The sequence below is a fragment of the Manis javanica genome, chromosome 1 (genome assembly GCF_040802235.1).
Source record: "Manis javanica isolate MJ-LG chromosome 1, MJ_LKY, whole genome shotgun sequence".
In the NCBI taxonomy this organism is placed as follows: domain Eukaryota; kingdom Metazoa; phylum Chordata; class Mammalia; order Pholidota; family Manidae; genus Manis; species Manis javanica.
The window spans coordinates 93,208,819-93,236,651 of NC_133156.1; the positions used below are offsets into that span (position 1 = coordinate 93,208,819).

The following is a 27,833-nucleotide window of genomic DNA, read 5'->3' on the forward strand; positions in this document are numbered from 1 at the left end:
TTTAGAAAAGATCCAGAATATAATTTAGGATGGACGTTTACTCTTTGAAAAGATCTTTTGTATAGATTACCCACATAAAGAAAAAGAAAAAAACAAGGTTCTGGGTTCAGTATATTTAAAACAATAATGAAATGTGTGCATCCTTTTTCTGTTACAAAGCAAATTAGTACTCTTCACAAAGGTGCTTTACAATTTCTAGGAATCTTAATGATTAAGATAACTTAAAGTTCGTTTCAATTATTATAGACATCTTCCTAAAATTTATTATTTATTCTCATGCTTCGGTATAGAAAGAAAAGATTAACCTAATTATATTATGGCTTTTATAAGATAACTCAGGGTCCTCATGATGAATATCATTTCTACGTTAAGACACAATGATACCCTCATATGTGTTACTGACACATGTCAAAGCTCTTTTCTCTTGCTATATTGCCAGTTGGTGTTTCTTATGTTGCTATATTGCTAGCTTGTGGTCATCTGGGGTCTCTCTTGCACTGTAATCATGGACAGGGTTGACACCTTCAAAGGGAAAACTAATTTTTATGTCCAAAACCAATTACAATACATTTTGTGCTTAAAAAAGGATAGCTACATGAGATTTATGATAGCCTTTCCTTTGGGCTTATAGGTTTTTCTGCTTAATTCCAATTTACCTGTAGGTTCACAGCATTCTGAATAGGTAAAGTTGTTAGAGACAGAATGAAAAAAAATGGTTAAGTAAAATGTTATTATATACTTTATAATGAGAAACTACTAATATTCTACTTGAATTAGCCAGTCTGAAAATTCTAACTATTGTTAGCCCTCAGTAACCTTTGAAGTACCTGCACTGGCTGTCAGTGTGGTTTTTTGCTCGATTCTGAAACGAATTTCCTTTACCACTTCCTCAGCCGATGTTCCAAAAACAACTGAGTTTTGAAGTATTTGAGGATTATTTTGTTCTTCAAAGTTCACTTGGAAAGGATTTCCTGAGGGTTGCAAATCAGGAGGAGTATCTTCAAAAAGTAGCGGAGAGATGGATCGTTCATTCTCACTCAGTGTACTAACTTCCTTTCCTGGCTTATCTAAATTATAAACAGGAACAATAATTCATCTTCCACTTTAAGAAGTACATACTTCATAAATTAGGTTTCCCTATATTATTTCTAAAGACAAAACAAATATAATGTAATTTTGTTTCAAAGAACCAAGATCAGAAATGTTATAATTTATATTTTGTAATTTTTTAATAAAGAAAATACTGATTCTAAGTTTTTCATAAAAAGAATATTATCCATTTCTATAGTATATATTTTAAAAGGAAATATCCTATGTAAAACTCACAAATTTTTTTATCTGTGTTAATCAAAATCCAGAATTGGGCTTACATTCACAGTACTTTTTTCTTAAAAAAAAAGATGAAAGATTTTTTTCCCTTTACCTATCTCTGGGAGGAAAAAGAATCTTTGGACCTATTTAAATTAGTATTTAGGAATGGGGAAAAAGGCATTAAATAGTCAAGAATAATTATACCTGAAAAATAAGTTTTGTTGTTAGAGGGAAAGAAACCTAAAATTTTCTTCATTCTGACTTTAATTTTGACTCATTTTGAAAGTATCACTGTTACTAAGGGCACATTTGAAATAAATAGAAATTATTTCTGAAAGTTATACTTCTTTAAATATACAAATTCTTAAGGTCTGATCAACCATGGTGCAGGTTTAAGGGAAAGAAGCCTTTATTACTACTGTCAGTAGGCTGTAAATTAATATTACTATCAAAAAGTAAATTAAGAAATACCAATCTGGTTATTACCTCATTTTATTTGCATTTTTCATAAATGGACTGTAAAATTAAATCTATACTGATACTAAAAATGTCCTCATGAACAAATCCATTACTTTACTTTCTGGGCTTAATGAAGGAGAAATGCAGTTTAAATTTATTTATAAAAACTAAGATTAACAGCAGAGCTTTCTGATCCCATTTCATAATTTTATTACATATAAATATTTTCCAAATTAAGGTAAATGCAGAAGCAAAAATTTAATTTCTAGTTTCAAGATACATATAAATGCATATTACTTTAAAAATTAACTTGGACTTTTAGGAAGATTTTCTAAAGATAATATAAATATGACAAACACCTGATTAGTTTCAAATTTTAAAGTATGGAATATGGATTAAGTTACAGAGATTTTCCAAATAAGAATTCCCAGGCCATATACAAAATAAGCCTTATTTTCAAATTTATATTAGCTGTTACTTATGTGTTTCAGTTCCTTTCATTTTCCATTTTCTAGTTTAAAAATGCAGAGCAATTCAGAGAGGATGAAGACTGTGGCACAGCTGAAATGGTGTCTGCCTGGAGCCACTTTTCCCCAACTGGATGGGTGGAAGTCAAAGTAAACACAGTTACCGAAAAACTATAGGCCAAGCAAGGTAACTGTCACATTCATAAACCCTTTCTGCGGAGTACCTTAGGCCACGTTTTGTACTTCAGGCTTCTCTCACCCCACCCTCAGGTAAGCCCCTGGGGTAGAACACTGCAGTAGGAAGCAAGTATGACCTTCACAAGCTCACTGTGAGAGCTGCTCCTGAATGGCAAGTTACCATTTCAATCTGTCTGCTCTATGAGGCTTGGCTATGCATCTAACTGCTAAAGAGGTTTCTTACTTGCTTTCTGAAAGAATTATCTTTGTAATATTTATACTGAGGTGATCTAAATATAAAACTAAGGTTTCTTACAATCCAAAACTTTATAAACAGAACTGTCTCTGCTGCATCGTTTTCCCTTGGGACAGACAGGAAGCTGATTGGGACAGTCCGGACCAGAATCATCCCTCATGACCAGTATGAGATGGACTGTTCTGGGATATGTGTGATTTTTAGATATACTTATTCCCCCCTTTGAGTGTTGTGTGGAAGGAAATAGCAAAATAAACTGTGTGATTTGTGCAACCGTAAGGGTGTTAAGCATTACTCCATCGCCCTGCGGATCCATACTTCCTGACCCGCTCATGTCACTTACATTTCCTGGCACCCATCATCCAGATTTATAGAGCAGAATAAACATTAAATAATAATAGTTATTTTATTTGTATATAGACATGTTAGTTAGCAACACTTTTCCAAAGACTGCACATTTTAGCAAACAGTGAAAAACTGTCTTGGTTCAATTTAGAGGAAGATTTATCAAGCAACTACCACGGCTCCGACACACTGTTGAAAGCTTCCCATGGCATAACATGCCATCAGATACGCCTGTAAGTGCAGCCCACAGGTATTCATATATGAGAAAAATGAACTATTTAAATTGCTTAAGAATACAAAATATATAAAGTGTAAAGTATATAAATAAGTGTTAATAGCAATAGGTAATAAAAATACACATCCTTATAGTGAGTTTGGACATATTATAATAAATGGAAAGAACAATAGAAAATGAAAACATTTGCTTTAGTCTCAAAGTAATGTTTAAAAAACATCTTGTGAAAGTAATTGCTATAGAAGACTCTCAGAGGATGCTTTGACATAACTATACAATGGTATTATCTCCCCTACCCTGTCCCTGACTTTTGTGAAAAGGAAAAAGTGAGATTTTAAGTAGTGACATCAGTCTTTGTGTGCCACTTATCCAAACGATAAAGTTATACTAAGGGCAAACCTTTTGCTCCAAGCCTTTGTGTCCAGAAATTATGCTTATTTATTGTCTAATGTTTCTACTAAAGAGAGAGATTTACCCCCTTAGAGCTCTAAATAAGGTAATGAGTTAACTAAACTTAAATCAAACTTGCTCCAAATATCTTAAGCTTGCTCCGAGGATCTGAGCCACTAGGTAAGAGAATTTTATGCCATTGAAGATCTAGCATTTTTGCTTCAGGGAAAGTTACAAACAGGTTTCCTGACCATTGCCTGGTCCTCTCTGAAGCAGTCAATGAGTTGTGCACAAACCCTCTGTTTCTACCTTTTCATCTGGGTGAACTTTGCTCAGGGGTCCGGAACAGCTCAGACATTTGAAGTAATCATGCCTCTGACAGGGTTAAAAGCAGTGTGTGTAATATCTATCTGCTTGTCTCTTGGTATTGTTTTGGATAGATAATAAAGGAACTGACATAGGCAGCATAGTTTAGGAAAAGAGCCAGGCCCTGGGTGAGTCAAGAATAGCTTGAGGCCAGTTCACATGGCCAGCTGGCAGAACAGGTTAAGTAAAAATGAACCAGCTAGATTTTAGGAAAATAACTGATGGCAAAAAAGAATGCAGTTTCTAACTGGCTCAAACCAACTAGATGCTGGATGGGTAACAAAAATAACTTACAGGTGCCCCAAAGCTCATTATACACTCATTAGCATACTAAAAATCACACCCCTTGGCACTGTAACAGTTCCAAAGCTGACCATATCAGGACAAAAAAGAGGGTACAGCTCCTTTTCCCTCCAAATCCTCTTATTATTCTGAGAAAACACCATCTATCCTGATGACTATTCCACCCTCTGCTTAAACTCCAGCCATAAGACCACCCAATCCGAATTTCACTGAGCTGCTCATCTCCCGAGCATGCCCACACTCCCACTTTGAGTGTGTACTTCTGCTTTATTAAACTACTCTTTGCTTCCATCTGCTCGACCTGCTCATGAATCTTTCCTGATCAGTCAAGAACCCTCTCCCAGATTGAGGTCTCAACTAGCCCAGATGGTACTGACAACAGTATGTTAAAAGCTAATTTTTTAAAAAAATCTATTTTCTATTAACAACTACAACAGAATGCCTTATTCTGCAGATAACCTCCTCAGAGTCAATGCATTCTAACCTTTTGTTGGTCAGCTCTTAGGAAGATAACCGCTATGAAACTTTGTTTAGGGAATCTGCATACTATAATAGTCTAGAAAATTAATAATCTCATTTGGCTTAAAAGTGACATTGCACCCATTTCCCAGAAAATGTGGTTTAAGTTTCTGATTTTTCATTTTTAATAATTTTTCATAATTAAGGTATGTCTAGTCCTACCACCTATGCACGCTAATGAGTTAACTGGGTTAATACAAAGGGTTTTTCATTTATTTTTTAGTTGATTATTCTAGTAAATTGCTTACCATTTTCTAGGGAGTTCCCTGTTTTTATGAAATACTTCCTTTTGTCCTCAGGCCAATTCTGTCTTTCTTGTAAGTGTTTTGTTATATTCAGGTAGGCCTCATCAAGACTCATGGCCATAAAATTGGGATCATAATCAGCAAGTATTTCCTTAACCTTCAAAAAGAAAAAATTGTTTAAATTTTGCTGCCAAGCAAAACCTATCATACAGTTTTCTTACATAAAGATCTTTTAATGTCGAAACCTGTCATATCACAGCTGGTAAGAAACAATATTCTTTGCAACTATAGTAATGATCCTGCAATCAACAGCTCATGGATTTAAGGAATAAATAATTTACTTCCAGGGCAAATTCATCCGAATTCTCCTCTGTATTAAAACAGATCATGAAGGTAGAAGACCATGAAATAGCTTCATTTGATCCAATCTCCATTTAGCTACCTATATTTAGATATAGTGACACAAATAAATCTCAGAAAACATTATTTTAGCAGAAAAAATGGGTAAGCAACATAATTTTAGGTAGCTGGTCAAAAGTAGAAGTGGGAACAATAAGATCCCCCTCCCCCTCACCTTTTATAATGGATTTTGTTAGTTTAAAAAAGGAGAAACTCATATATAGGGACCACTGTTTTAGAAAGTAGTTCTATTTCAATAAATTATAATATGCACATGAACCTCCACTCAATACACATATTAATGAATGTATCCATTCAGAAAACAAAGCTCAACTATTGGGGTCTAAAATAGAAAAGATAATGAAATCTGTAGTGTAAATCTGTGACTACATTAAATGATGGGGAAAAGTCTGGAGTTGCATCTTGGGATAAAAGAAATACATAAAAAGATCAGAATCTCTGTATGAGTCTAGAAATGTCTTTTATATACAATAGTTGTATTATATGATACAATGAATATTTTTTAACCATTGAAGTGTTAGCTGAAATTAGATGAAATGGTTGACAAAATAACATGTACATGAGAAAAACATTTGTTGAATTGTGTTATGTTTACATCTAATATTTAAATGCTGTCTGTTGCATCATGAGCAAACCTTTTTTGATGTTTTATAAAAAGAAAGCTTTTTAGCTTCATTTAATTACAAGCAGCTGAGTCAAAGGTAATTTTAGAAAATGGTGACATGAAACTTGGCCAAGCTTTACTCAGAATACCTTAATTAGCTTTGTTCTTGTAGAAGAAACCATTTTTATAATGTACTCAAATGGAATCCTTCTAGTGTAAATAAAATTCTGGAAAGTCTATTTGGCAGCCAAGTAAGATTATTCTGAATGAGAAGCACTCCCTAGAGACATTGAATATCCACTAACTTCCTTTACATAGGACACTGCTTTCAGAACAAAAATAGACATGTTCCAGTAAAAATCAAGCACTTAGGCTTCAAGAACAGTTAGTTATTCCATTCTTCTGAATAAAACAAAACTGGCTTTTCCTTGAACTTTTAAACCAAGCCATAAATATTAATGCATTTTTTATTCAGTGAATTTGTGCTATAATTCACTCACACCTAAGAACCCATTTGTTATCCGCAAATAAAATAGCTAGAGCCTGCTCAAATTTGAAGAGAGATTTCTCCAACTTATGTAAATAACTAGACTAAAGATAACTAAAAACAATTTAGTTCTTGTTGTCAAAAATTTTACTGAGTTAGATAGGATTTAAAAATATGCTTTCTTACAAAGTCGTTGAAGGATTTTCAAACTTATTAAAACCCTATAATATTTATGGTTAGCATTTTATCTCTTTCCAATTAGTAATCCAGTAAGAGATAAGCAGTAACCACATGTAAATATGCTCTCTTCTCCCCACCATGTTTTCAGAGGCAGGCACACATGCACTTGCTTCCACAGACTGTTTTTGAAAGAACAAAAAAAAAATTCTTTTAAATTTGGGGTGGGGTATCAATTTAACTTAGGGGGCTTCATTTCTCGGTGAAATTGGATAGAATATAAATAAAAGGAATGAGCCTAAAGACCATTTGCATGAGTGAATGGTAATAAATGCTAGGCCATAGTGTTTTAAGTGACTCAATTCAGTCTTTAACAAACTACATTTTACCACAGTAGTCAAAAAGTCTTTGAAGTAGTATTTTATTTATGACTTAAGTTTTAACACTGGCAGGATAGTCCAGTTGTTATCAAAAACAGAGAAAATGGCAATTTTTCATATATGACAACTTAGGCAATTTTAGTGAATAATCAAGTCTTTATATTTGATATCTTTTTCAAAGCAATGGATTATTACCTTTTTTCTTTGACTTATCAGTCTCAGACATTAAATGCTCGTAAGCATTGTCACTAGATTGTGGGGTATGGAAAATAATTATTCAAATAAGTACCTTTTGTTGCTATTGCAAAGATTTTTATAAATTTATTCAGAAACAAGGTTGAAATTAATGATGAGTACATTCTGTAAATTATAAATATATAGTGATTCTAGAAGAAAATATTTATCACACATTAAGAAAACAGAGTGAGTTATTTTAGGTTATAATTAAGTCAATTCAAAGTTTTCTGGGGAGATAAGAGTTTCCTAAGCAGGTAAAAAAAAAAAAAGCATGTAGAAAAGCAAAGAACTGGGAAATAGAAGAGTATATTCTGGATGCCATATGCAGTTCATATTCAATATATAAGTTGAAGTAATAGGAGGTAAGACATAAAGGGATAAGCTAAGGCATTTGGACTTGACCGCAGGTAACAGGAAATCAGTAAAAGGCTAAAAGTAGGGGTAAGAAAGACATCACACTTACCTCTCTACTCACAGCTTGGTATTTATCAAAGTTCGGGGGCACTATAATAAGTTGTGGGCAGAGTCTTTTAGCAATAAATCCTGGCATGGCTGCACGAACACCAAACCTCCTTGCACGGTAATTTGAAGTAGTCTAAAAAAGAAAGAACCATATGGGAAAATATATACAAACCAAAATGGATGTATTGATGGATGCACTCATAAGAAACACACTACTGATGTGCATTTTCAATTCAAGGACATTTCTTTTATAGGCCACTATCTCAATTCAAGCTTTGCCTTTATCGTATCATAACACCATAACATCTCATGGTATTATGGTGTCATGACCCCCTCCCACTGCTATTTCTATTATAATGTGACACCAGATAATAAGCAAAACTGTGCTAATAAAAAAGTTCTCTTACCTTTCCAGTAACTAAACATTATTGGTTTTAGGGCATACCAATAAAGCAGTATATACCAAAGTTTGGAAGATGGTGGTGATGTTACATGAAAGTAATAGTATAGTAACAGTAAAGTGTAGCTATAAAGAATATTATAGTACAAACAGTATAAATGATACATGAAGGTAATATATATATATTTACTATAAAGTATATATAAAGTATAGAAGTGATATAAAGCATAGAAAGTGATAGTATAGCATGATAGTACAAATTTGGAATTTGCTCTATTTGGAATTTTATAAATTTTTCATCTAAAATAAAAATCAAAGGCCTAATATGTAGTCAGCCAAAATAAGTCTCAAAAATGAAGTAGTTAAAGCTTAAAAGAACTTTAAAAACTAAATTTTGTTTCTTAAGGCTTGAAAACCTTTTTTGGTGGAAAGGTTTTGACTATGAGATGAAACTAAAAATTATAAGAGTAAAAAGGAGAATATTATTTATTAGATTCTGTTGATGATGATACCTGACAACTGTTCATGTTAATGTGGTAGACAACAGTACCATTTACAAAAGTTTTATCATAACTGGAACTTTTGGAATCTCAGGTGAAAATTTCAAGAAATGCCAAACAGAATCTATCAAATGAAGGGATTATAACAGAATAATAATATCAATCTGCCATTAGTGGTTTTCAAATGACATTTTGGCATTTAACAAATTCTGATATATTTCAAAACTATGCTGATTCTTGGTCAGTGTTCTGGAACAGAAAATGCAGATAGCATTAGAAAGACAAACCAATGTTTTAAATATCAGTCAATGAAATTGATTTTAAAAAAGCCAGATCTATAGTAGAATAGCAACAATATTTTAGATATTACTTCTTTTAACTTTCAGGTTTGTAGTAGATTGTAAGTCACAGCCACAGTATTTTATAGTTCCTCCTATCAAAAAGTGGGCTCTAGTTCTTCATGCCAAGTGACTTGCATTGTCACTTGCTTTGATCAAGAGAATGTAACGAGCGACATTATGTGAGACCTGAAGCCTAGGTACTAGGAAGTCTACAGCTTCTGCTTTTGCTTTTTGGGGATCTGGCAACAGTGTAAAGATCTTGAATTAGATTACTAAATGATGATGTACAATGTGGAGAGGGGAAAGCTCAATGGCTGGAAGCCATTCCAGCCACCTTGTCAAAGTGTCAGGCATGTTAGTGAAGCCATTTTAGACCCTCTAGCCTCAAGTAAATAGCCCTGGCCAACCCTAGGTAGAGTACAGATGAGCCATCCTCACTGTACTCTGCTCAAATTACAAAATCGTGAGCAAATAAATGGTTGTCCACTAAGTACTGAAGGGGTTTATTATACAGCAATAACTAACAGTTACAAGGTCTAAGTTTTAACTATGAGTACTTAGAACTTTCAGGGCTCCATTAAATTCATCAAAAAAGAGTAAAACTGTAACAGACTAGAACAATAAAACATGTACCATCACCACCATTAATTTGTAGATACACTTTTATGAGTTTAATAGCACAAAAACAATTGTGTTTCAAATCTCATTAGAAGGGAAATCTATCAGCTCAGCATACAAAAGGAGTATAATACAGCAAACAATCATTTTGAATTTAGAAACAATAACCAATTTTTAGGAGGACAGAAATTATAGGAAAGAAAATATTTTTGTGGACTTGGCAGTGGGTTTAGCTTTAATATGGCAACAGAACATGTGCATGTGTATGTGTAGATATAAACATACACATACACATATATACAATTTCACATAAATATATTTATGTGACATATATTCTTAATAAAAGTAAGGTTTTTTTTTTCTTCAAATATTAGCTGATGATTGCAAGAAAGGGGATATTCTTTCAATGAACAGTTTTGGTACCAGGATTATTAGCTGCCTGTATATTCATAGGAGCAGAGATAAAAAACAAACAGATAACAGTTTTATGATAAAATAGTAACTCAGTAGGAATTAAGTTTATAGTTATCTAAGGACTTTAGGACTTCTTTAGAAGGAGTCTGTAACAGGGATGAACTTTCCTTGTTTCTCTTGTATGTTTTTTAAATTCTAAAACCCATCTATTCCAGTTGCTATTTTTAATTCTCAGCACATTTTTAGCTACATACAACTATCCTGGTCATTTTTACCTTCTGTGGTTAAGGTGGCAAAAAAGAAGAGCAACATTGTAATCAGATAAGCAAAAGTTCTAAGTCAAGGGGAAACTACTTAATTACAGTAATATATTAATGAAATATGTTACTCTAGAACTGGGGTTGGCAAACCATTTCTGTAAAGGTCCAGATAGTAATTACTTTAGGCTTTGCAGACCATATGGTCTCTGTTGCAATTACTCAACTCAGTTCTTTTAGTGCAACATAATAAATTAATCGGTGTGACTGTGTTTCAATAAAATTTTATTCATAAAAAAAGGCAGCAGGCTGGATTTGGCCTATAGGCTATTGTTTGCAAACCTCTACTTTAGAATAACATTTCTTTTCTTTCTTCTTCAATTCCCTTTAACTGAACTGTTACTTGAGAAAAATGTGATTTGCAACAGAAAGATGTAAGGCCACTCTACCATTTACCAGGTTTATGACTGTAGGTAAGTTATTAAACACCACTCTGAGTTTGTTTTCTTATCTGTCTAAAGGAAATAAAAATTTGTACCTCAAGTGATGTTGAAAGGATTCAGTAATTGAACACACACAAAGCACCCAGAAAAACACTTGGCAAACTGGTAGAACTCAATAAAGACTTTCCCTCTCATGACAGTAAGGTTTACTTGAATATATTATTAAATTTCCTTTTTGTCTTTGCTCTTTACGTACTTACCAACATACTCATTGATCCTACAGCAATGGGTTTCTCCTTCAATTCTGGATTGTCTCGCATTTCCACAGCTGCATAGAAAGCATCCATGTCAATGTGTACTATGGTACTGGTCAGATCCCGGCTCTGCTCTAATTCCATTGCAACTCTGTCAACCTTAATTTTAAAGTAGTTAACTTTTAGACAACATAGCATTGAAACAACAGTAATCTTATTTTTAGTGGAATCTCTCTGTACAGTCAACAGCCACTCACCTACCTACGCATATTTGATTTTTGTTTATTGAGGCTGATAAATCCATCTGTTTTCATGAACATAGGAAATCTGTTCTGTAAGTATCAAACCCTACCAACTCTCTCATCTCTCAATACCCACAAGTATATAATAGGTGCTTAGCAAATATTTGAATGAATGAGCTATTCCAACTGGTTGTATCAAATGATTCTATTGCCTTATGAGCTGGAGAACAACTTTGTGTAAATAAAAGTTTCAGTTTAGGTAAAATAAACAGCAATTCCCACCTGATTTATAATACTAATATCTTAAAATAACAAAGGATATGTTCAACAAAAGATGATACTTCTTTGGCATATGTTGTTTATGCTGAGTAGTACTATACAACTGAATGTACCAAATCCAATATAAACATTCCCTCTGTAGAACTGCTTTTAGAAGGCTAAAATTTGATCATTGTTAGTCTATACAAACCAAAATAGAAAATTTAAGCTGTAATTTATTTTCACAAAATTTCAATATATATGCCAAATATAACAGAGAAGAATCTCAATTTTTAAAGAAATTTTTCTCCAGAGAGGAAGTTGGATTGATAAGAGAGAGAGAAGAGAAACAAAAAAAGGTAAAAATGACTAAGGTAGGGCAGTAAGAAAGGGGTTTATGTAGCAGACATACCCATTCCCAAGTGTTGCTTTTTTGTAGCCTCTACTATAGAGGCTGAAAAAGTGAAATACGCACTTTCCCAGCTTTTCCTCTAACTCAGGGTGAATGTGTGACTATTTTGATCTATGTAACATATAAGGAAGTCAGTCAGACCATTAAAGTAAAATAATGAGATAACAGAAGAAAGCTATTGAATGAGATGGAATACATGGACAAGTAGCTGGCATATGGTACAAGTTTAATAAATGCAATTTGTTACTAAAAGGATCAAAGGATACCTGCATAACAAAGCAATAAAAAACAGCCAGAAATAAGCAAGTGGGGTGAGTTCTGAAATGAAAGCAATTTCCATTGTGTGGAGATCCCTATAGCTGGTTTCCTCAAAGGTGGAAAATTAAAGGGGTATAATTTAGGTTTTTCCCCTCTTGGATTTGTACCTTTCAAAGTTCCATTTTGCTGAACTTATTTTCAACAGCTTCTTTTTTAGCATTAGAGTGGCATTAGCTGCCCACAAGATGCAAGTTAAGACCTCAACTCCTCTTTTAAAAACTATAACTCTGAATCCTATTTGTCTCTAGTAGCCACAGTGAGACTTCTCTGGAGGGTGTGCTCTTGTTTAGGCTGCCCTCACTAAAAGACTTGGGGTGCTCTGTGCCTTCTTCAGGCTGTTCTTCTGTGTACAATGCCCTTCCTAGTTCTGTCACAAAGTCTTTAAGGATCAGCTCGGAGGTCTCTCTGTAACTTATTTGGATCTCTGTCCTCCCCATCACAGAATCAATGTTCCCTTATTTGTTTTCCTGATCTTACTGTGGCACTTATTGTACTAGATTATACTGTGAGTTCCATCAGAAGAAAGACCCTATCTACTTTTAAATTCTTTCCTCATGAGAGAAAGGCAGGGAAGACTCATAGGAAAGAAGTAATAAGATTTATACTGATGTCTTTCTATCTATCTTTGTGGTTAAAAGAAAGCAGTATTTGTAGAAAAATTTTGCAGAAGGCTGATCTCATGCAATGAGATACCACAATAATAAATAGAACTTTTCAACATTACTCCAATTTATCATATAGATTTAACACAAGTATTTCTTCTAGTACCTCAATTCTAAATGAGAAAATAGTATTGTGATACAGAAAAAGATATAAATAAATAATTGAGATTAATAAAAACAAGGTTAGATTAAAAACTATTCTATATTAACATGGAAAATATACCTAAATTATGAATTGATTGAGAATAAGGGAGCAGCATCTGAAATACCTTAACATACATACACTGGAAAGGAAAAATAAATAGAAAGCATTAATGCTATGACAGTTTCTTTAGCAATCAATCTATTCTCTTCTCTGTGCTGGCAGCAAGTGTACAGTTGCCAAAAGGAAACCCCCTCACTGAATGACTCATACCTTCTACTCTTTCCATTACTATTTTTCATTAGTCAACCTTGCCTGAACTCTTTACTTTCTACATCTAGCAAATGCACACAACTGTTCCTTTCAAGTTTCTTCTGTTGAAATCCTCATTTGTGTTTTCCTTTCCTTCATTTTTTTTCTTACAAATGACTTTGAAATTCTGATCTGAGTCTCTGACAGTATGTTATGCCTTTTACTACAGTTCAGAACCAGCATGTGTCACAATGAATAAGAACAAGGGGTGTGGATCTCAGCTCTGCCACTCATTAGTGACATGAAAGTGGAAAATTAACCCTCTTTTCCTTACTTTCCTTATTTGTAAAGTAGGACTAAATCAACCTCAAAAGGCTGAAACAACTGTAAGAGATACTCATGTAGTATACTTATCCAGGGATATAGTAAGAGCTTAATGATATTATCTATAACTTTAAAAATAGAAGTGACATTTACTTAATATATTGTATGTATCATTGTGTGGTAAACTGCAGAATTTCCAGAATCTCCCACCTAGCCTTAGTTCATTTATATATCAATAGGTATTTACCACTGCAGAGCCTCCCATCCATCTGGGGCAGGAGGTGGAGAGGAAATTGGCCATTCTCTCCTCCCCTCTGTTCCTGGTACATAACTAACTGGTCTGGTGTCTGCCACTCACCAAGGACCTGCCAACGGGGTTCCTCCTGGAAGAGGTGGGTGGGAAGTAGAGAGTACACCAAGAGAGAAGAGCATGAGCAGTGGCCAGAGGAGACAGTTGGGCTGGGCCTAGATAGCAAATTCGAGCAAGTTGTGAGCAATAAAAAATGGTTTCTCCCAACCTACCTTTTCCCTTTACTTGTTTTGGTTTCACTGGTTTCATAGGGGATTCACCCTGGGCCAGGAACACTCCTCCCCCTAGAGCTACAATCATATAATATGCTAAATGCTTCTTATGTTAACTCATTTAATGGTCAAGATAATACTGATATTATTATTCCCATTTTATAGATGAGGAGACTAAAGCTCAGTAAGATTAAGTTTGCCCTAAATCATACGGCTGGTAAATGTTAAAACAGACCCCAAAGCCTGTGCTCTTTCCAATACTTTATGATGCTTCCCTAAAACAGATTTTAAAAAGTCTTTAACATTGAGTAAACTCAAACCAAACTCGAATGGTATATTTTATATCCACATGATATTTATTTTTTTAAATCCCTTTTAAAAAAATTACATTTAGGAGACTATTTCAGAAACCTTGTTTTTCATTTTCTTGATTTAGTATTACCCTAAAAATTATTGAGTAAATCAGAGTTCAAATAAAATCAATGTTAAAATGTTCAGTATGCACTGATTTGCTGTGTAGTTGCCATTTAATATAACATTTGTCTATTCAACTTATGAACCCATATATAATATGGTGTTTTGGCAGCTACAAAAATGTGCCTTCAATAACTCACAATCACAATATAAGCTGGTCACAGGGAGGGTAGTACAGCATGGAAAATATAGTCAGTTATTCTGTAACATTTAACTATACTGAAAGATTGTAACTGTACTAGAAGGGGTGCAGATTTAATAATATGGGTAACTATTGAACCACTGTGCTGTATATTTGAAATCAACATAAGATCGTATATCATTGATACAGCCACTAAAAAAAAAAGCACAAGGAATAAAAAAAATGTGCCTTTAAAAGGTCTAAAGGATGGGATAGAGTATACTTAAGAGAGGTTCTGAATAAACAACATGGAAGTTCATGCTTACAGAGATTAGTTATCTCAGCTTGACTAGCTATAGTTCATATTATCTTATCACACATAATAAAACCTATTATTTGGAAATTTTATGATGCCAAAATAGAAGCACATTTCCCACCAAAATCTTTCTCTCCTCCCAGATATTCTAGACTCAGGACTTCCTCAATCCCCTACCAATTATACTTCTTTTTTACGTAAGTGAAACAAATGAAACAATTTAACAATCAACACAAAACATTTCCACAGGAATTTCCCCTTGCAGGAGATGTCAGAGAGACTCTCAAGAAATAGTCAACTAAAACTGGAACAAAATCTAAGATTCTGCTAAACAGTGTAAAGTATTTTCTATTCCTTCAGATTAGCATATTTAAAGATATTAAGCTGCAAAAATAGTATAAAGAGTGAAAAATTATTATAGTATATCACTCATATGTATTATATCTTTAAAATTTTATTAAAGATATTTATTGACTATAGATCAATAAAACTTACTGAGGTCCAGAAAGTAAACTAAGAATTAATATAAATTTAAAAACAATGTTATTGTGGTCAGAATGGAATTTTTTTTAACATGATGAAAAATGCTTAAATTTATTTGAAAGAAACAATGCAAGAGAAAAAAATATTTTAAGAAAACATTAGTGAGGGAACATTTTAAACTATATTATCATCATTCAATAATTAAAATTACATGGTAATGATACAGGTAATGATTCACCTGATTAGAAGAAAGTGTTCAGAAACAAATGAATGCACAATGAAAATTCAGTATATGGAAGTGCCTTATTTCAATTCAGTAGAGAAAGGATTCATGATTCAATAAATGTTATTGGCATAAGTGAATCAACATTAATAATAAAATAATACCATTTAGGAAAATAAAATACCATTTAAGAAAAAAATCTCACATCTTACATTAAAACAAATTCCAAATGGACTAAAGATTTGAATATATCAAAATCTATTAAAATACTAAAAACACACCAATAAATGGAAATACATCCTGTGCTCAGAGATAGGAAGAATTAATATTGTCAAAATGGCCATCCTGCCTAAAGCAATCTACAGATTCAATGCAGTTGCTATCAAAATTCCAACATCAGTCTTCAATAAACTAAAACAAATAGTTCTAGAATTCATATGAAACCACAAAAGACCCCAAATAGCCAAAGCAATCCTGAGGAAGAAGAATAAAGCTGGGGGGATTACACTCCCCAACTTTAAGCTCTACTACAAAGCCACAGTAATCAAGACAATTTGGTACTGGCATCAGAACAGATCCATAGATCAATGGAACAGAACAGAGAGTTGAGATATAAACCCAAACATATATGATCAATTAATATACAATAAAGGAGCCATGGATATACAATGGGGAAATGACAGCCTCTTCAACAATTGGGATTGGCAAACCTGGACAGCTACATATAAGGGAATGAATCTGGAATATTGTCTAACTCCATACACAAAAGTAAACTCAAAATGGATCAAAGACCTGAATGTAAGTCATGAAACCATAAAACTGTTAGAAGAAAACACAGGCAAAAATCTCTTGAATATAAACATGAACAATTTTTTCCTGAACATATCTCCTTGGGTAAGGGAAACAAAAGAAAAAATGAATACATGGGACTACATCAAGCTAAAAAGTTTCTGTACAGCAAAGGACACCATCAGCAGAACAAAAAGGCATCCTAGAATATGGGAGTATATATTTGTAAATGACATATCCAATAAGGGGTTAACATCCAAAATAAATAAAGAACCTCAATACCCAAAAAGCAAATAACCTGATTAAAAAATGGGCAGAGGATATGAACAGATGCTTCTCCAAAGAAAAAATTCAGATAGCCAAGAGGCACATGAAAAGATGTTCCACATCGCTAATTATCAGGTAAATGCAAAAACCACAATGAGATATCACCTCACAGGAGATAAACCAACATCCAAAAGACAAGGAACAACAAATCTGGAGAGGATGTGGAGAAAGGGGAACCCTCCTACACTATTGGTAGGAATGTAAATTAGTTCAACCATTGTGGAAAGCAATATGGAGTTTCCTCAAAAAACTAAAAATAGAAATACCATTTGACCCAGGAATTCCATTCCTAGGAATTTACCCAAAGAAAACAAGATCCCAGATTCAAAAAGACATGCATCCCCATGTTTATCCAGTGCTATTTACAGTTGCCAAGATATGGAAGCAACTTAAGTGTCCATTAGTAGATGAATGGATAAAGAAGATGTAGTACATATACACAATGGACTATTATTCAGCCATAAGAAGAAAACAAATCCTACCATTTGCAACAACATGGATGGAGCTGGAGGGTATTATGCTCAGGGAAATAAGCCAGGTGGAGAACAAGTACCACATGATTTCCCTCATTTGTGGAGTATAACAATGAAGCAAAACTGAGGGAACAAAACAGCAGCAGACTCACAGACTTCAAGAAGGAACTAGCAGTTACCAAAGGAAAGGGGTTGGGAGGGCAGGTGGGGTGGGAGGGAGAAGGGGATTAAGGGACATTATGATTAGCAGACATAATGTTGGGGGGTCACAGGGAAGGCAGTATAGCACAGAGAAGGCAGGTAGTGACTCTATAGCATCTTGCTATGCTGATGGACAGTGACTGCAATGGGGTGTTGGGGGGGACTTGATAATATGGGTGAGTGTAATAACCACAGTGTTGCTCATGTGAAACCTTTGTAAGATTGTATATCAATGATACCGTAATAAAAAAAATACTAAAAGAACATATAGGCTTGGCTGTGAGGAATAACTTTCTTTGCACAACAGCAGAGACAAGAAAAAAAAAATTTTTTTAAATACTGCTGCATTTGATTATATAAACATATAAAAATGTATAGAAAAATAAAAAGCCCCTGTGAAGTTAAAAGACAAACAGTATATTGGACAAGTATTTACAACAAAAGACAGAGAAAAATATCCTTAATATATGATAAGCTCTATAAAGCAAGAGAAAAAGATATAAGCTCTTCTAGAAATGCAGGCAAAGGATATTGCTTTGGACTGTTAGCTGAACCTCCAAATCCATTTTCTCTTCCTTCCATAGTAAGATATTTTTATCTGGGCACATGGCCACCTAGCTAGAGCTTTTCTTACAGTTAGGCGTGGCCATGAAACTTATATTCTTGCCAACAGAATGAGAGCTGAAGTACCGTGTGAAACTTCTTTTTCACTTGCTAAAAAGCAAATTACTTGCTTTCATTATTTTCCTCATTCTCCAAGGCTGGAATATGGGCTAGAGGTAATCCAGTTTTGTCAGTTCAGTTAAGGATAATACTAGGGGATGTTGGAACAACACAATGTAGAACCCGGGGTCTCGAAATCACTATGGTGAACAGAAACACCCAACCAGCTAGGACTCTTACCTATTATGTGAGAAAGAAAGAAACTCATATTTGAGCCATTATACTTTTGGGTCTTGTGCCAGCTACTTAGCCTATGCCCTAACAAACAGAATAAATGAGGAAATTACCACAAAGAGGAAATGTTAATGGCTAAATACGAGAAGATATTCTTTTTCTGTCATAATCAAAGGAGGGCAAATTAAGACAAGGAAATAATCTTTTTGGGCAGTATATATCGGCAAAAACTAAAAGACTGATAAAATTAACAAAATCTATTTTAAACAAGTGTGTGAGGAAGCCAGCACTCCTATGCTGAAAATATAAAATGGTACAATCTTTGGTGAAAAAGACAGGATGAGAATGCAGACATATGAATAAGAATGATCATCACAAGGTTGTGTATAAAACAAAAAAGTGGAACCAAGGTGCAGTAAGGTCAATAAATTATGGTAGCTCCATACAGTGCAATGCTATGAAGTATTAAAAATGATGATTTGACTGACAAATCATCTTTTGTAATGACAGCAGACCACTTAACACAGAAGATAAAAAGTTAGCTGGTGCTCTAGGAAGGCATCCCTCAAAAAAAATGACACATAGTTTGGTAAAGAAAACATAGAATTTTAATTTCTGATCTCTAATCATGAGAAATTTATAGCACAGTAGATTAATATTGTAATTTTATCATTACATTACAGCCTAAAGTGATTTGTTGATTTGAATCAGATTCTGATGGAGGATAAACTGTTTATAAAAGTGTCTTTAGTTTTACTAGCAGAACCTTGACCTCTTTAGGTTCAGTCTACCACATGGTATCCTGCAGCATGGTAGAACTCAAACTTTTCTCCTGAAACAGCTTTTAATACTAGTGAAAACTCAAGTGTTTATTCCCAGAAGATGCTACAGAACTCCAAAGCCCCTAAATTTGGAGAAGCCTTGTGTTTAATCTAATAAGTGCATGAACATTTGGCATTCCACCCTATGACTTTTTTGATTTACTATAACATTGATGTACTATAACATTGATGTACTATAACAACAGTAACATTTTTAATTAGTTTCTAATATAATGAGTTAACATGTTCCCCCCAATCTTTTTTTGCAAAACCAGCATTTCAGAAAACATGTCACATTTATCTTGTGGCCTGTTTTAATTGCAAAGTATGTATATGATAAAAATAACACAAAATTTGGATTAAATTCTAGCTCTGCCAACTACCCATCATGAACCTAGGCAAGTTATTTAACCTAATCAAGGCTCTACTTACTCTTAAGCATAATAGAGATGACAAAGTCTATGTATGAGGTCTTGATGTAAAAAAGCAGAACAATGTTTAGCAAAGTAAATGGAATGAACATTTTAGTAGGCCTATTTTCAGTTACCATTTTACCTTGCTTTCAGTTATGATTTGACTGTGATGCACTTCAACTGTCACTATCATACCAGCTTCCACTTCATTTGGCAATTTAACTAATACCTGTAACTGTGCTTTCCTTAGCTGCTGGCTAGTAATTTGAGCTTTTTGTTGCATCATATTTTCAATTCTTTGGTTGATTTGATTTTCTTTCTTGAGTTCATTTCCATAAAATCTGGACCCCTGTATAAGGAAACAAAAGCATAAGAAACATGTCTGAAGGAAAACATCACTTTAGTATAACCTGGTGGCTACAAGTACAGAGTCTAGAATCAGAAAGGTTAAATTCAAGACTAAGCTCCACTACTTACTAGTGGGGTGACCCTAAAATTACATAGTCTTTCTATATTTCAGTCACTTTATCTGTAAAATGAATTTATAGTTACCTACATCCTAGGATTGTTGTGAGTACACAATTTGTACAAATTCTCTGAGTACAAGTCTGCACTCAGGAAACAGCAGTGTGTTCGAGCAGAGCCACAGGGCATATCCAAGGCCTTAGCTGGGTCATCAGCTACCTCCTTCACTTTAAAAAATTTAATGTTCTTCATTAAAGAATGTGTAGGCAATAACTTAAAAAATACCCATCATTCCACCACTGAACATAGTATCTACGCATTCATCAGGGTGCTGAAAAAATTTTTCCCTTGTTGGCTATATGAAAAATGCTGCAATGAACACTTGTGTACACGTTCTTGTGTGCACATGTTTTCATTTTGCTTGGATATGTACTTCGGAGTGGAATCTCTATGTATATGGTAACTCCACACTTAACATTTTGAGGAACTACCAGACTGTTTTCCAAGGTAACTGAACCATTTTAGAATCTTACCAGCAAAGTATGAGGGTTCCAACTGCTCCACATCCTTGTCAACATGCTATGGTTTGTCTTATTTATTTTAGCCAGTCTAGGCTACAATAGTGTGAATGGCATTTCATTGTGGTTTTAATTTGCATTTGCCCAATGACTAATGAAGTTAGACATTTTTTCTTGTGTTCATGTGAAATGTATTATCTTCTTTAGTGAAATGTCTATCTTTTGCCCCTTTTTCAGTTGGGTTGTTTGCCTTCTTATTAATGAGTTGTAAGAATTCTTTGTATATTTTGGATGTAAGTCCTTTGTCAGATATGTTTTGCAAATATTTTTTCCTAGAATGCTGCTTTTTATTTTTTAATTGTGTCTTTAATAGTGAAATACAAATGTTTTGAAATTTGATGAGGTCTGATTTGTCAACTTTTTTTTATTGACTGTGCTTTTGGTATCATAAGTAGGAAATGTTTGCCTAACCAAAGGTCTCAAAGATTTTCTTTTACCGTCTAAAAGTTTTATTTTAGTTCTTACATTCAAGTCTATTTTGAGTTAAATTTGTATATGGTGTAAGGCAAGGGTCATCATTTTTTTTTTTTTTTTTTTTGCATGTAGATATCCAATTGTCCCAGCATCATTTGCTGAACAGACTATCCATCTGCCTTGGTACTTTTGTCAAAAACTCAATAAATTATAAAGTTTTATTTTGGATTCAATTATGTTCCATCATTCAATATGTATAGCCGTATGACAGTACAACACTGCTTTGATAACTGTAGCTTTACAGTTAAGTTTTGAAACAGGAAAGTCAAAGACATCCATGCTTGTTCCTTTTCAAAATTGGTTTGGCTATTTTATGTCTTTTGTATTTCCATTTAAATTTCAGGATCTTGTCAATTTCTGCAGAAAACAGTCCCTGTAATAGTGATGGGGGATTACATTGACTCTATAGATCAATTTGGGGAGAACTCTCCTCTTAAAAATATTGAGTCTCTCATCCTTGAACACAGAAAGTCTCTCCATTTTTTAGATCTTTAATTTCCCTCAGCAATTTTTTGTAATTTTCAGGGTACATGTATTGCATTCTTTTTGAAATTCCATAGGATTTTCTATATGTAAAGTCATGTTATCTGTGAAAGGATAGTTTTAGTTTTTCCTTTCCAATGGAGATGCTATTTATTTCTTTTTTTTGAATGGCTGCACTGGCTAGAACTTTCAGGACCAGATTCAAGAGAAGAGGTGAGAGTAGACATCCTTGCCTTATTCTTGATTTTAGGGGAAGTGTTTAGTCTTCCACCATAAAGTATGATGATAACTATAAATTTTTTTAGATGTCTTTTATTAGGCTGTGGAAGTTCCCTTCTATTTCAAGTTTAAGAGATTTTTAGCACAAATGGGTGTAGGATCTTGTAATATAGGCTTTTTCTGCATTGATTGAGATAACCATGTATTTTTTGTACTTTATTCTGTTAAAATGGGATATTAATTGATTTTTGGATGTTAAACCACCTTTGCATTCCTATGATACATACCATTTGGTCTTGGTACATATCCTTTTTCATATATTGTTGGATTCAGTTCGCTAATATTTTGTTGGGGGCTTTTATATTTATAATGATCTATAATCTGCTTGTGCAGCTTTGGATCAAAGTAATAGAATGAACTGGGAAGTGTCCCCAACCTCATCATTCTTCCAGAAGGGATTGTGGAATATTGGTATTATTTCTTGTTTAAATGTCAGATAAAATTCACCAGTGAAGCCATCCTGGCCTGTGTTTTTGTTTTGTTTTTGTGGGAAGATTTTAAATTACTGATTTAATTTCTTTCCTTGTTATAGATCTATTTAGATTTGCTCTACCTTTTTAAGTAAGTTTTGGAAAATTTTGAATTTATAGAAATTTGTCCAGTTTATTGTTAAAAAATTTTTTTAAAATTAAAAACAATTAAAAAACATAATTATTTAAAATACTCTACCCTCTACCTCCAAAGTTCAGTAGGGAGATATAAGAAAGATGAAACAATATTTGCAAAAATATTGATAACTGCTGTTGCTAGGATAATGATCACCCAGGGATTCACTTAACAATTCTAGTTTTGTGAATGTTTAAAATTTTCAGATAAAAGTTTTTAAAATGTAAGCATTGCTATGGAGCAGCAACAATTGTGGAGGGGAATTGGGCAATTTATTTAGAAAATTTCAATTTAAAAAACTTATCATTTATGATAACCCCCCCCATACTAGAGGGATATATATTCTATAAAATACATAAATATTTTAATATATATTAATATATAATTTTGTGTGAGGTATGTATCTTATATGATTTATATCAATTATGATATATGTATATGTTTTTTATATAATTTATATATTTATCATATATAAAATTTATATGGAAGAGCAAAGGTTCAAGAATACCAAAGATACTCTTGAAAAAGAGCAAAAAAAAAAAAGAACTTGTTCTAGCAGATACGAAGGTTTATTATAAAGTATTATAATTAAGCTCATGTTGTATGAATATAAGAACAGACAAATAATCCAGAAGAATATAAGGAAGAACTAAAGATCAGCAGGAAAAGCTGGGAGTATTTAATAAGTGGTCCTGGGATGCAGAGAAAGAGAGAAGGTAGAGAAATCTAGGATAACTTAAATATTCTATTTCTTAACCTGAAAACTAGGGTCATAGGTGTTATTATTCTTTTTGAAAATTTTTATGATGAAAATTTCAAAGAAGTCTTAAACAGAAAAACAGATTAGTATAATAAACACATACATAAAACTACCACTGAGATTTAACAACTGCTAACATTTTACTGCATTTCCTTCACTGATTTTTTAAGTGAACTGTTTTAAACTAAATTATAGGTATAATGACAGCTTCCATAAAGTATTTTAATATGCATCCTTAAAAATAAGGCCATTTTCTCATATAATCATAGCAATATTTTCATAGCTAAAATTAACAATAAAATTAATATAACATTAATAATAAAATGAACAATTCCTCAAAATTATTAGTATACTCTCCATATTCATATTCCTCTAAATGTTCCAAATGTATTGTTCAAACCAAATCATCCAATCAGGGTCCGTATGTTGTATTTGCCTATTTCATCTCCTGATTCTCTTTTACTTTTAAAATTTTATCTACATTTACATACTTAAAAAATTATTCCTCCCTTAACTTTTTATTTTGGAATTTCCAAATCTTCCAAAGTTGGAAGAATAGTACAATGAACAGCCATTATGTCCTCACCTAGATAGATATACTAACTGTTAATATCCTGCTACATGTGGTTTCTCCTCCAACCCCTACTCCTATGTATGCACACAGATGTACACACATAACAGTCCCCAACTACTCTACATGCACTCACACAACTGCACATGCACACGCATACCCACACATGTACACACACACACTCACTGTCCCTTCCACCCCCTTTTTGGCTAAACCATTTGAAAGTAAGTTGCTGTGGATATCAGCATGAATTTCATAAGAATAAGCATATTCTCCTAAATCTTTTATGTTTCTGCATGTGTATTTCATAATATGTAAATGAAACCAAAGAGTAGTAGAAAAAAACATTGAAGAATTCTTTCATAACCTTGGAGAACGACATATGTGGTTGACTAATTCAAATACATTAAAAGAAGCAAACAAGAAACTTCTGCACAGTAGAAACCACTGTAAGCCAAGTCAAAAGATAAAAAACAATCAAATGGAAATGTGGAAAGGATAAGAAGGGACAGTTCATAAAACAGGAAATACAAGTGGCTTTTAAACATATGAAAAAATGCACAATCTCACTTTTCATAAGAGAAATGAAAATGAGTGGTACACTGTGTTACTGTAGATTAACAAATCCAGAACTTTAATAACACACTGTATTGGCACCATTGTGGAATAGTAATAAACTTTCATATATTGGCAGTGGAAATGTAAACTATTGTGGAGGGCAACTGGGCAATTTATTTAAAAATTGTACATGTATATATATCTTGGGGTATCTGCACTTGGTGGAACAATTCCACTTCTAGGAATCTCTCCTATAGTTATATGTGCATACACACATACGTAAAGTGACGAAATACAAAGTTACCCACTGAAGTGTTGTTTGTAAAGGCAAAAGTCTAGAAATGACTTATATGTTCATCCATAAAGATTATGACTAGTTCATAAATCATACTATGTCCACACATGCAGGCATAAAAAAAGAATGAAGATCTTTAATTACTTACATAAAAAGACCTCCAAGTTAAATTAATTGAAACAAAACCAAACAACACACCAATCATAGTATTCTCTTACTGGGGTTAAAAAAAAGCATAAAAAAGAACATGCATATCATTTTGCTTCTACATGCGTATCATGTGAATATGAAGTAGAAAACTGGATAGCAAGAGCAACAGAATAGAAAGGAGATTATTTCATACCCATTTGTTGCTTAATAATATTAAATACTACAATATTAAAAATTATAATAAAAATACTTAAAACCTTCTTTTAAACAAAGAGTTAAAAGTTACTAAGTTTAAAATATTGAGAAAAACAAGAAACATACCTTTGTGGCTTCCATTATAATTTTGTTAATTTTTGCTTTATCTAATCCTTCCATTCCAGCTTTATTATCATTAAGTCCCACCCGAAGTAGAAGATCATCTTTGCAATTGTTCTTCTCCTTTGTGCTATCCATGATGTAAACTTAAAGTTAAAATGGCTTCTTTCATCTGAAAAAGCATACAAAATAAACACTGCTTTTCAAAGCATTTGTTTGGGCAGGTGGGGGGACTTGAAATGATATAGAATCAGCAAAACAAAAAAAGATAGCTAAGTATTTTTAGCTTTTAAGAAATTATTACTGACATTTAAAAATTACTATCCCAAGATTATTGTACTCTAAGAAGAAAAGATTTAACATTCCTGCAAGAAATTATTACATTTTACCATGTTATGTCACTTCTAAAGTTAAGAAAAATCCTTTCAAATACAAATTCTTTAATATCTTTATAATTTATAACTTACTTTCACATACATTAACATTTAAAAATATGTATAACAACCATGCAAAATAGCTTTGGTTAGGGAGAAAGAAATTGGAATTTCAGGAAGGTTAAATGAATTGCACACCATTAACTCTGCTAATGAGTGAATGACCTGGGATGTGAATCTAACTCTTCTTACTCGAAGTCTAAAGCAGCTACTGTGACATGACAGCTGCCTCCAATTTAGAGTTTAGTTATGCTATAAATAAATGGCCAGGTGAACAGCAGCCATGAACTTAAACAACAAATTATGACAGTGGTCTCTTATTTGCATGACTTAGAAGAGGGCTCATTTGCTTTGCCTTGAGGACCTTTACTTTTTTTTTTTCTAGTTAACATCCAACAGTTAAATAATTTTTTTCTTGTGATAAGGATTTTTAAGATTTACTCTCTTAGCAACTTTCAAATAAACAAACAGTATTTTACATCCCACGACTTATTTATAAATGGAAGTTTATACCTTTTGATCACCTTTACCCATTTCATCCACCCCCAACCTCTGGATCTGGTAACCAGCATTCTATTGTTATATCTGAGTTTGTTTTTTATTGTTGTTTTCATTTTACATTCCACACTTGAGATCATATGGTATTTCTCTTTCTCTGTCTGGTTTATTTCATGTAGCACAATGCCCTTAAGGGAACCTTTCCTAATGCTGCTTCCATTTATGGCACCAGCAGAGAATTTAATTAAAAAATACTATGAAAGAATTTGAATACTGTTATTGTTAGTGATAGTTCAGCTAGAAAAAAAAAATGGTGTACATAACAGTAGTTCCCAAACTTTGTTTTATTTTCTAAGAGCCAGATATTACTATTTTAAAGACATTCTCAGGTTAATTCCAATAAGCCCCCAAAGTATAGCAACCACTGATAATGATGATTCTCAGTGCCTAAGGGAATAAGTCTGATTTTCTGTTTTTACCATTTGAAAGCTTTTTCTCTTTATCCAACACATTCAGCCCAGTATTACTGTATATTTTGCCTTACACTTTAGTAATTCAATTACTTAAAACAGGGGAATGTAATTCATTCATCATTTTCCCAAACCAACACTACTGAAGACTGAAGATACTCAAAGGCAGGCATCTCATTTAAATATAAGCTGCCTTGTCTTTTACATGATGAAATATATGAAAGGAAAAGAAACAATTACTGAATGCCTACTACTTCACATATGGTATATTACAAAGTCCACAAACTCTGAAAATGATCTTTAACTGGGCCAGAAGAACTGGGCAATCAGCAATACTGGCACCAGGCAAAGTTGTGAATGGGTAAAATTAGTTTTCAGCTACCTTTCTGCCTTATTGTTACCCAAATACCAGGTTACCAGGTAACTTTGCCCAGTTTCATGGGTATAGGTTTACCATGCTAATGATTTCCCAGTTTACAGCTCAGGTCCAAAGACCTGTTGGATATCTCAAATTTAACATGCCCCAAAATGATCTTCTCATCCGCCTTTATGCCCCAAACCAGTTCCATTGGAAGCCTTCCTCATCTTAGTTGAGGGCAACTTTAATCCTTTTCAATTGCTCATGCAAATAATCTCGTAGTCATTATTTTATTATTGATATATAGTCTTATGAAGGTTTCAAATGAAAAAACAATGTGGTTACTACATTTACATATATTATCAAGTCCCAACTCATACCCCATTGCAGGCACTGTCCGTCAGTATAGTAAGATGCCACAGATTCACTATTTGCCTTCTCTGTGCTACACTGTTTTCCCCATGACCCATCACACCATCTGTACTAAACATAATACCCCTCAATCCCCTTCTCCCTCCCTCCCCACCCACCTTCACACACCCCTTCCCTTTGGTAACCTCTAGTCCCTTGTTGGAGTCTGTAAGTCTGCTGCTGTTTTGTTCCTTCAGTTTTGCTTCATTTGTTATACTCCACAAATGAAGGAAATCATTTGGCACTTGTCTTTCTTTGCCTGGCTTATTTCACTGAGCATAATATCCTCAAGCTCCATCCATGTTGTTGAAATGGTAGGATTTGTTTCTTTCTTATGGTTGAATAGTATTCCAGTGTGTATATGTACCACCTCTTCTTTATCCATTCATCT

The 27,833-nt window shown here is 33.4% G+C and overlaps 1 protein-coding gene across 4 annotated transcripts in view; it reads right to left on the bottom strand.

Moving 5' to 3' along the window:
* Positions 1 to 27,833, bottom strand: part of POLK (DNA polymerase kappa) — a 78,866-nt gene that overhangs the window by 12,743 nt on the left and 38,290 nt on the right. For 3 of the 4 annotated variants that reach the window (XM_073234991.1, XM_073234998.1, XM_073234985.1), the window contains 6 exons: positions 25,278 to 25,443; positions 19,880 to 20,086; positions 11,074 to 11,226; positions 7,842 to 7,973; positions 5,077 to 5,230; positions 828 to 1,067 (listed from right to left, as the gene is read on the bottom strand). In XM_073234991.1, the coding sequence (XP_073091092.1) occupies positions 828 to 1,067; positions 5,077 to 5,230; positions 7,842 to 7,973; positions 11,074 to 11,226; positions 19,880 to 20,086; positions 25,278 to 25,409 (1,018 nt within the window). In that variant the 5' untranslated portion in view covers positions 25,410 to 25,443. The remainder of the gene's footprint in view (positions 1 to 827; positions 1,068 to 5,076; positions 5,231 to 7,841; positions 7,974 to 11,073; positions 11,227 to 19,879; positions 20,087 to 25,277; positions 25,444 to 27,833) is intronic. The other variant, XM_073234996.1, reaches the window with a different exon arrangement.